Source organism: Channa argus, chromosome 9, assembly GCF_033026475.1.
Source record: "Channa argus isolate prfri chromosome 9, Channa argus male v1.0, whole genome shotgun sequence".
In the NCBI taxonomy this organism is placed as follows: domain Eukaryota; kingdom Metazoa; phylum Chordata; class Actinopteri; order Anabantiformes; family Channidae; genus Channa; species Channa argus.
Window position 1 is genome coordinate 23,429,583 of NC_090205.1, and position 11,078 is coordinate 23,440,660.

Sequence of the window (11,078 nt, forward strand, 5' to 3'; positions counted from 1 at the left end):
TCAGCGGTCTCACTGACATCATCGTGGCATCAGATGGATAGTAATCTAATCTAAGAATACATGCAAACCCTCCACCAATCCTTTACTCACTGAAAAGAAATCCAGCTAGAACAGTGTGTGCGTTATTCTTCAAACTGTGTCTTAATTTCTTCTCATTTTGTAAAACGAAAACTCTGATCTTGACTTACCCTTTACAGAGAGGTGTACAGCACTGAGGGTTTGTCCTGCTGTATTTGATGCGGCGCAGACATATACTCCATTATCCTTCTGCTTACAATATAGAACTTTAAGTGTGAAGTATCCTTCTCTGTCCTCATATAACAAATAACGCCTTCCAGACAGAATCAGCCGGCCATCTTTCCTCCAAATTATTTCTGGTTTGGGTTTACCAGTCACAAAGCATCGGAATTTGGCATGTTTGCCCTCTGTCACTGCAAACATTTTTACTTTAGTTGACTTTGTGATGGTGTCCTCTTTTAGTCGGTTTAGCACTTGCCTACCACTCCTCTGTTTTCCCTGGTGGGCTTTCCAGTGGCCATTTGTGTAGCCATTACGATTTCCTTCTTCTTCATGCCCTGGGCCTGCATCGACAAGCAACACAGCTCCAGCCAGTGCCTCCCCAAATTCATTCCTGGCTTTACATGTATAAACACCACCATCTGGTGCACGAGTCTTAAAGATCTTGAGCTGGAACCATCCGCCATCCTGGTAGCCCACATTGAAATGAGTGCTTTCAAATATTTCATTGAGTTTCCTGCCATCCTTTTCCCAAACAACCTCTGGTCGTGGGTTACCCCAGAGCTTACAAGAGAAGACAGCGTCTTCTCCACGACCAACTCGAGTGGAGAGTGGCTTGATGAGAAATCGTGGCTTATTTTCCTCTCGTAGCTCCATCTCTTGTGCCTCACCTTCCACCTTTAGGGTGGCTGCTGCATATGTTTCGCCAATGCTGTTCTTTGCTTTGCATATGTACTGGCCACTATCTTCTGTGTTAACAGCTGAAATGATAAGATTGTAAACATTTCCATCCTCAAAGACCCTATATCGTCCTTGTGGGTCAATCTTTTCATTGTTTCGCTCCCAGATTACTTCCGGCCTTGGATCACCACCAATTTGACACTTCAAGACCGCGTCAGTTCCACTTTGTACCACCACAGGTCTTGGATAGGCCAGGAAACGTGGTGCACCACCAAACACATCCATTTTTTCTTCTTTATAAGCTTCACTTTACCACAAGCAGCCAAGGAGAACAATAATTATTCACAGGGACAAGATGGTTCAACGACTGCACCACAAAATTCTAAAAGTGAAAATAAGAGATGAATTATGTTGATATCAAAGTCTTTGGGATAACATATACACTCACTTAGCATTTTATTAGCTACACCAAGTTAACATAATGTCTATTGTTACACTCCTGCAATGAAACTTATCTTCATTCAGGTTATAAATGAAGGTTTAAGTAGTTTACCGTATGTTCATTTTGAAAGATTTAATTTGTGGTGTTGTTAAATTTTACTGTTTCTATTATTTTGTTAATCTTGTTTATATCGATGCCAGGCTAAGCCACAAAGCAACCACTGTGTGCAGTGCTATATAGTTCAGAAGCAGCATAAACACACCCTCTAAATAAATAATTACAGTAATTAATAATTAATCTAAATAATTACAGTTAAATCAATACCTCTTGAAAACAATTTGAACAAAAAAAAAAAATGAAGATTATCACCTTAATGAAAGAGCTGATAATGTTTCAGAGGATTTAGTGCAAACTTGTTGGCAAAGACATTTAACTTTTATATTAATGTGAACAAAAGTATAATTTTAATATTCTTTTATCAAGGGAATTAACCCATAAAGGTTTTTCATTGAAAACCTTAACCTCTGCCCTCTTTTATATGCACGTTTCTGCATGAAAGGATGTTGTGGTTAAAAGGGCTAATTGAAAACACAGGGTAGCTGGGAGAGGGGAAGAGCCTAGTCTTGTTGCAAAAGTAGCCACACAGCTAGCCAGTACAGCTGGTGCTGTATTTCAATGGGAAAGAGCTTAATATAGAACACCCTAAATAAAGACGTGTGAGGGAGTATGTGTCAGGTATCACAAAGACAACTCTGAAAACACGCATGCTCAAAAAAACACCGGCCGAAATCATAGTCTGATCGCCCAAGAGAACTAGCAGTCAAAATATACTAAGCCTTGATCACACCCTTTGTTGGCAGCTCTATTTGGAAAATCTTTTTTAAATGCCACAGTTAAAATTATTGTTCTGCCATTTTCACACCTGTCACACGATCCTAGAAATTTTGTTCATCCTAAGGTTTGTAATTGTCTCTCCCACATTGAAAAGTATACCCTTTTGACCAGTTGTGTAATTTTATCAATTGCCTAAAAATTTTTCTTGAGGCTTTTCTGAATTTGATAGAATATGTTTATCAGTGGTCTACAATGATTTGGGGGATAATCTTAGGCAGTGCCTTTTTAAATCTAGTTGTCATAATAGTATCACACAGCATTTTTTAAAGTGTACATTTAATGAATCGTTTAATTTAAAAACATAATTAAACATAGATTTTATAAAAACATTGATAAAACCCAACTGTGGGAGACACATGTCAAATAATAATAATAATAACAATATCAATAATATTAAGGCCCACTATCCTTAAACATTGAAAAAATTTATGTTTCAGGTAATACAGAATGTTTGCCTAGCACTAACACAAAAAATGTACTGAATGACTGTATTATTTGATACAAAATATTTGATAAATACACTTTCATCATCATTGAATATTTTAATTTCAAAATGTTTTTAAAACAGTTTGGTCATTGCATTGAAGTTGCTGTCATTATTCCCTTAGGAGGTTTAAAGAGGGGAGCTTAACCCCGGTGTTTACTTGACTGATTTAATTGGAATGGCCTCTGCCCCTTGTGAAGCTGTGCCGTGTATCCCTCACATGACCTACCTCCCTTCAGTCGCCAGGAACGACCGTCAACATACATTCCGCACTCGCAATTTCGCTTTGCGTTAAGAATCAGTGCCCCGGTGTCCTGAAGACTGAGTAATGTCCCTGGTTGACTTCTGATTCAGACACATGCTCTCCTTAAAGGTCCCAAGTTCCACATTTTTGTAGAAATATATCCCGTAGGAGGCAGTGAAAACAGTATCCACACCAGTGTCCAATTTACCAACTTAAGAGTGGTCCCCCAATCTCTGTGTCATTCAGGCCTTGCACACCCCACGTGTCATTGTTCGTGGAATACCATTAAATGCTTTTGCAGCTGCTGCTGTCCCCTAAAAATACTGGCTGCCTTGATGACAGCAGTGAAGATAAGTCAGGAACTTCCATTCACTTGCCAGCAGGTCCTAAAGATAGTTCAGGTGGTCTGTGCAGTGCTGTGCTTTGCAATAAAATATAGAGAAAGGCAAATGTATAGTCTCAAAAGATGTTAACTTGTGTGAAAGTTTAATTGTATGATGCAAGCTGGTACTTATTAACATATTCCAAATATAAAAAAACAACCACCTTAATATAATAAATAACAAGCTAATGTTTTGTTCTTAGTAAACATCCTGAATCTCAGTAGATCTATGTTCAAATTCTTTGTTGTGGTAGTTGTGTTGTTGTGGTGGTATCTTTAATTGAGTGAAACCAGTTTTTTAAATAAAAAAAATACATTATCTATTCAACTGCCACCAACTTTCCTAGAACAATGTATATAGTAAGTGAATAAAACATAATAAACATAAAATAAAAAGGCATCTTTAAAATCTTTAAAATGTTTTTCTGAACAGAAAAGTCTTTTTTCTGTGGTGCCCTCAGGTTCTCAGGCAGAGCGTTCCAGAGCCGTGGAGCAGCTGCTGAGAAGGCTACGTCCCCCATTGTGTGGAGTTTGGATCTGGAGGGGTAGAGGTGATAAGTGTTCGTGGAATGAAGGTGTCTAGTTGTAGATTGCAATGTGAGGAGTTCCTTAAGATACTGTGGGGCATTTTCGTGGATGCACTGGTGGGTAAGTAGACAGACTTTGTAATCAATGCGAAGGTGGATGGGGAGCCAGTGGTCTTAATGTCCTCCAGGCAGCAGGTGAGAGTTAACAGAAGTGTCGGTGAGTTCGGGCTCAGTCTCACGTAGAGTTGAGTATCATCAGCATAGCAGTGGAAGGAGGGTCCAGAGTCAACGTTGAGGACTACAGCTATATCCCTACAGGGGTCGCCACAGCGGAATGTGTTTCGCACGTCGATTTGGTTTGACTTTTTGCCCTTCCCACCATCAAACATGATGGATGCACCAAGTTAGCCCTTGGTGGCTGGGTGGGGCCACGCCTGCAGGGGTGGGATTCGATCTCGCAGCTTCTGCATCCGAACCCAATGCTCTACCCATTGAGCCACCAGGACCCCCTATTTTATTAAGAATGAGAGCCACCATGCGCTTTTAAATTAGATCCTCTCCTTGTGTTAATCAGTCAATCTTTAATGCTTCTGAATGTCACAAACTGAAAGTTTGAAAAATTGTAGAGATTTGGAAAAGGTCTGGAGTCAATTCTTTTGTAATGTATGAGGCTTGTGGCACAAGGCTACATTCTCTGGTACTAGTATAATACACATTAATATGTATAGTGGTTGAAGTCCTTGTCAATCAATATGCTTCCAAATTGGAGAATGTTGTGTTTTTGTTAATCATCTCAGTCGCTACTATCCAGGCCATCTGGTTTTAGTCATGACTAAGGGTCTTCAACGCAAACTTGCTCTTTAAATTTTTTGCATGTTGAACTAGGACAGCAGTGTTTTGACACCTACATGTCACATGTTAAAATAACTGTAGTGAGAGTTGAAATAAAACCCAACGACAGATCTGTTCTATGTGCATTCATTTTCTTGTGATGAAAGGCCAGCAGTCATACAGTGTGTCTGTCCAGTCTGCAAAGTGAAGAGTCTTTATACACTTATACAACCTTCAACACGTTTGCCCTGAAAAGGAAACTGCGAAGTGTACTTAAAAAGATCAGACAGATTTATGACAAACAGGCACAAATCATTTTGCAGAGTAAACAGGAACATGATGTTTAACATAGTATATAAATGGAATGTTTATTTATGATGACCAGCAATTTTCTAAATTCCTAACTCAAGGTTTGCGAGTTCTTATATCAATATTTTGCCATTACAAATACTTGATGCTCCGGATCTTTAGTTGCAGTAAAGTACATGATTCAACATTCAAGATACAAGATTCAAAAAACTATATTGATCCCATAGGGAAATTTTGATGTTACAGCTGAAAGGTAGAAAAAGAAAAGGAAAACATTTCCACCAAAGCAAGACCATAAACAAGCACAAGTACAAACTACTTATCAATAAGTAAGAAAGGATTGTCCAGGTTTGAGAGGAGTTTGGACAATGGTCTTCTCTCAGCCACAACTTGCAGAGGGTCCAGCTTCTCCCTCAGAACAGAACCAGCCCTCCTTATTAGTTTGGCCAGTTACTAGCTGCCACCTTCATATTACTGCCCCAGCAAACCACAGCTGGCTACCACAGACTCATATAACTGAAGGGTCTTAGTCTCATTAGAAACATGTGCAATTTATGCTGTGGAGTTTATGTGCTTTTACTAGTGGCTGCTTTGAAATACAAATCCATTTCTTACACAAATTTACAGATTTAAACAAATATCATCAGCTGCGTTTGAGCTATTTCCAGTAACTCAGTGAAAATAAATTCAAATGTGACCAAGATCCTAAAAGAAATTGTATCAATTTCTATTATGGGATAGTTAGCGTTAGTACAACAGCTGTTTATTATGTCACCTCTTATTGGTATAAGATGTTTTAGTTCTTTTGACTGTGTCATTAATAATAATGCTAAACTTTGTAAATAACTCAGTTTTGATTATGACTCATATATATATGCATTTGTCATGTGTGTGAATGATCTACTATCAGCAGTTGATGCTGTCTAACCTGACTTTTTTCTGCATCCAGGAGCCAATAGGCAGTATTTGATTATGTCCCTTGTGATAATGAGAAGACTGGACAGCACGTGGGCCCGGGGTTTTTCAGTCTGTGGTTGTGAAACCTGGCCTCAGCGTGAGCTGCAGTGTCTTTTCAGCTGTTGAATGGCTCCACAGTCTTTTAGTCCCTCCTCCCTGATTTCAGCTGTTCGATGTAATTTGATATAACCCCGACCTCTGTTATGGAATGCTTTGTGCCTACGTCTAAGTCACAACTTAGAGGCTTGTTATGTTGTTAGAACTCAGGTTTCCTAACACCCCCCCCCCAAAAAAAAACAGATGGAGAAAAACAATGTTTTTAATAATAATTCAGATTCAGGATTCAAGGATTTTATACTGTTGTTGTTGAATTACCGCATTCAAGTGTTAAGGTAAAACCTTAACGCATATTTTAAAAACTAAAGTTAAGATTTGTTATTATTTATTATTTATTATTAAACAGCTGCAGTTCTTCTAAGCACTACACATAAGAAAGAGGGTGATTCAACACCACATGGGGATGGATGAGAATACACTGAATGAAAAACAAATAATTAAAAGAATACAATAATTCTTTCTTTTCTTTTGGGCTGTTCCCTTTCAGGGTTCACAGCGAATCATGTGCCTCCATCTAACCCTGTCCTCTGCATCCTCTTCTCTCACACCAACTAACTTCATGTCCTCCCTCACTACATCCATAAATCTCCTCTTTGGTCTTCCTCTAGACCTCCTGCCTGGCAGCTCCAACCTCAGCATCCTTCTACCGATATATTCACAGTTTCTCCTCTGAACATGTCCAAAACACCTCAATCTGGCCTCTCTTGACTTTATCTCCAACACATCTAACATGAGCTGTCCCTCTGATGTCATCATTCCTGATCCTGTCCATCCTCGTCACTCCCAAAGAGAACCTCAGCATCTTAAGCTCTGCTACCTCCAGCTCTGCCTCCTGTCTTTTCTTCAGTGCCACTGTCTCTAAGCCGAACAACATCGCTGGTCTCACCACTGTCTTGAACACCTTTCCTTTCATTCTCGCTGATACTCTTTTATCACACAACACACCTGACACTTTTCTCCACCTGTTCCAACCTGCCTGCACTCGCCTCTTCACCTCTTTTCCACACTCTCTGTTGCTCTGAACCGTTGACTCTAAGTACTTAAAGTCCTGCACCTTCTTCACCTCTGCCCCCTGTAACCTCACCGTTCCACCTGGGTCCCTCTCATTCACACACATGTATTCTGTCTTACTGCGGCTAAGCTTCATTCCTCTGTTTTCCAGAGCAGACCTCCATCTCTCTAGATTTGCCTCCACCTGCTCCCTGCTCTCACCAAAAATCACAATGTCATCTGCAAACGTCATAGTCCATGGAGATTCCTGTCTAACCTCATCTGTCAGTCTGTCCATCACCAGAGCAAACAAGAAGGGGCTCAGAGCCGATCCTTGATGCAGACCCACCTCCACTTTCCTCATACAATACCACAGCTCCTCTCTAAATCTACGAAGACACAATGCAACTCCCTATGACCCTCTCTGTACTTCTCCATCAGCATCCTCAAAGCAAATACTGCATCTGTTGTTCTCTTTCTAGGCATGAAACCATATTGCTGCTCACAAATGTTCACCTCTGCCCTTAGCCCAGCCTCCACTACTTTTTCCTACAACTTCATTTTTTGGCTCATCAGCTTTATTCCTCAGTAGTTGAAACTCTACTGCCACCTCTCCTAGACACTTCCATACCTCCACAGGTTTGTCATCAGGACCAACTGCCTTTCCATTCTTTATCCTCTTCAGTGTCCTCCTCATTTCACTCTTACTAATCTTTGCTACTTCCTGCTCCACACCAGTCACCTCTTCTACTCTTCGTACCCTTTAATTTTCCTCGTTCATCAACTCTTCAAAGTTCTCCATCCATATTTTCATCACATTCCTGGTACCTATCAATACATTTCCATCCTTATCTTTAATCCCACTAACCTGCTGCACATCCTTCCCATCTCTATCTCTTTGTCTCACCAACCTGTACAAATCCATGTCTCCCTCTTTAGTGTCCAACCTAGCATACAAGTCCTCATATGCTCTTTGTTTAGCCTTTGCCACCTCTACCTTCACCTTACGCTGCATCTCCTTGTACTCCTGTCTACTCTCTTCAGTCCTCTCAGTGTCCCACTTCTTCTTAGCTAACATCTTTCTCTGTATACACTTCTGAACCTCCACCACAACACATTCCACCACAAGTCTCCTTGTCCACTTTCCTCTTTCTAGATGACACACCGAGTACCCTCCTACCTGTCTCCCTAATTACATTAGCTGTAGTTGTCCAGTCATCTGGAAGCACCTAATGACCACCCAGAGCCTGTCTAAACTCTCTGAAAACTACACATCACAAAAACTACACAACTACCACATCTGCACAAGATGTGGTAACCTGAGTGCTCCTACCTGCGCTCTTATATGTGACCCTATATTTCGGCCTCTTCTGGAAGAAAGTGTTCACTACAGCCCTTTCCATCCTCTTTGCAAATCTACTACCACCAGTCTGCACCAATCACCACTCTCACCACTGTGGATTTTCTCCATCACTTCATCTAACTCACTCCAGAATTTATCCTTCTCTTCTAACTGCCATTCTACCTGTGGGGCATAACCACTAACAACGGTTGTTGTTAACCAAGGCGGTTAACAACACGTTATACGTTCAAAAGACATCATTAGTAAGTTAAATATAAATAGTTTTTTTTTAACTGTAATTCCACCTGCAATACAAAAAATGTAAAATGATAAGTAAAGTTCAGTTTTCTTTATTAAGCTTAAGGATGCACATTACAGTATACTGTTTGAGGTAGGAGTTTTACTCTGTTGTCTGTACGGCTACACAGCAACATAGCAACAGACAATTTTGCCTTTTTTTCCCCCCTGCATTGGAATGTGAGCAAAGTAGACATGTTCAGACAGTAGCCCAGAGTCTTACAGATAAAGCAACTAACATTCATCAGAGTCTAATATATAGTGCCAGGACTGAACCCAGTTCCTCCTCCTGTGATAACAAATATGCTTAAATAAACCAGAGAACAAATTCTAGTACTATTTGGATAATATACAACCTGATATAGTTAATGTATTTGGCACATTACTACATGTATTTGTGTATTCTAAATATACTACATTTTAATACTTTGCCAAGAATCATTCACATTTTGAAAAAAGAAAAGGAACAAAAAGAAACACATACATGTCTTGGAATCAGATACAACCAACAGTGTACACTCTATGGCACAGCAGTGTACTATTGAATTGGACCAGAGTCAAATGTCACTTCTACAGGCAGGGCTGTTTTTAGGCAGTTACCTATGGCACCACCAGCTGGACAGGTCACAAAACAAGGAAAAAACATTGTGGATTTGCTTCTGATCTATCTTTCAACATCTGTGACTCACACCCCTTGCACCTTTAAAAATCTGCTGCAAACATACATATACAATAGGCTGTGACCCATTTGAGTATAAATTATAATTGGGTTACTGATAGTCAGCTCAAGTCATTTAAACTGTGAGCCAGGAGTTTAGCAAACCGAAGGATGATTAACAATTAGCCTACTGTGATTTTAAAAAGTATGTCAATGATGTAAAAAGGCAGCAAATCTAAGTATTTACTACTGGAAAGACATTTACGCTACTGTGTTTACACTGACATCCTCTTTATTTGTGTGCGCAAATTAATTTGGAAAAAAGTAATTTGGAAAATTCTGATTAGAAAATCTATGTATATTTCATAGATGTTTATATTAATTACACCTCATAAGCTCATAAGCACAAAAATAAGATGTGTTGTAGAGGCATAGAACACTAACAGCAGTCAACAGCAATTAAAACAAAAAGACATGAAAAAAGGTGTAGTCCAAATATTATTGTAATAAAATATTCTAATGAAAGACCCCAACCCCTTGGGGGCGCCAGAGGATGCCTCGCCTAGGGATCCTAAATGTAAAGAAACGTTCCTGTCTGCAGGTCTTGAAAAGAAAACCCACTTCATCATCTGGTGGTCATCTGGTGTAGGTGCAACTCAAGGTAAATGCTAAGAGTACATATATGTGATTATTATATGTGATTATTTAATTATCAGAACAGTGGGTCAATATGTAAGTGGGACTAAACCATCACTTTTTGAACTTGAAGGTTTTAAGCAAGTTGTTTGTAAGATTATTGTTTCCAGCAATGATAATGCAAATGTTATTTTTTTTACACCTAAAGAGGCACAATATGTATTTAGTTTTACACTGCTCAAAAACCTTCATCTTTAAGTAGGTCTCACCTTCCTTTTACCTCTGTGCAAGATAAACCAAAGTAAATAAGCCTTCACTGAAAGTACATGTGGTCATTCTCCAGTCAAGTCCATACTTGTGAGCCCATTACAGATTGAGAGTTAGTGACAATGGAAGCTTTGTGTGAATGGCAGAGAATGATTCTCGGGGCAAAGGTTTTTCACATAAGATAAACTGTTATTGCTCTATTGCTGTCTGTGCTCTGACAGTAGTAACAAAAATAAAACAAATAAATAAAATAAAAGTACGTATTATTTATTAACTTTATAACTTATATATATTTATATTTCCACAGTGGTGGGATGAACTATCAAACTCTGCCCAGTCAGCAGCCTCACTCCCAATATTAAAAAAACTGCTGAAAACAGAACTCTTCTGCAACTTTCTATGGACCTAAATTTTGCACAAAAAATAAAAATAAATTAATAACTCCCATTTGTTCTTTCTTTGACTTGAATTTAATGAAACGGAAACACTTGTTCTCATAGCACTTTAGTACTAAAGTTTTCTCCTTGGCTTCAATGTTTTGCTGTCTTATACCTCACTTCGTCTGCCAACTGACTAAACGTAAATGTAATAATGAATTAACACGAATTATGAACGTTATATAATTCGAAACGTCATGGAAGCTGTAGAAACTAATAAGGCACGTTATTATTATTACTGATCGAAGAAAGTACCTGTTCGTTGAGAAGCCGCGCGGCTGGTTCCCTTTAGGACCTGGCGGACGTCCGCGCAGTGAGCTCCAGCCGGTCTCCCTGCTCCCACTCC

The 11,078-nt window shown here is 39.4% G+C and overlaps 1 protein-coding gene across 3 annotated transcripts in view; it reads right to left on the bottom strand.

Annotated features, from left to right (window-relative positions):
* obsl1b (obscurin like cytoskeletal adaptor 1b) overlaps positions 1–3,220 on the bottom strand; it is a 30,949-nt gene extending 27,729 nt beyond the window's left edge. For all 3 annotated transcript variants that reach the window (XM_067515834.1, XM_067515833.1, XM_067515832.1), the window contains exons 1-2: positions 2,968–3,220; positions 189–1,300 (exon numbers count right to left, since the gene is read on the bottom strand). In XM_067515834.1, the coding sequence (XP_067371935.1) occupies positions 189–1,203 (1,015 nt within the window). In that variant the 5' untranslated portion in view covers positions 1,204–1,300; positions 2,968–3,220. The remainder of the gene's footprint in view (positions 1–188; positions 1,301–2,967) is intronic.
* Between the last annotated feature and the right edge of the window lie 7,858 nt (positions 3,221–11,078).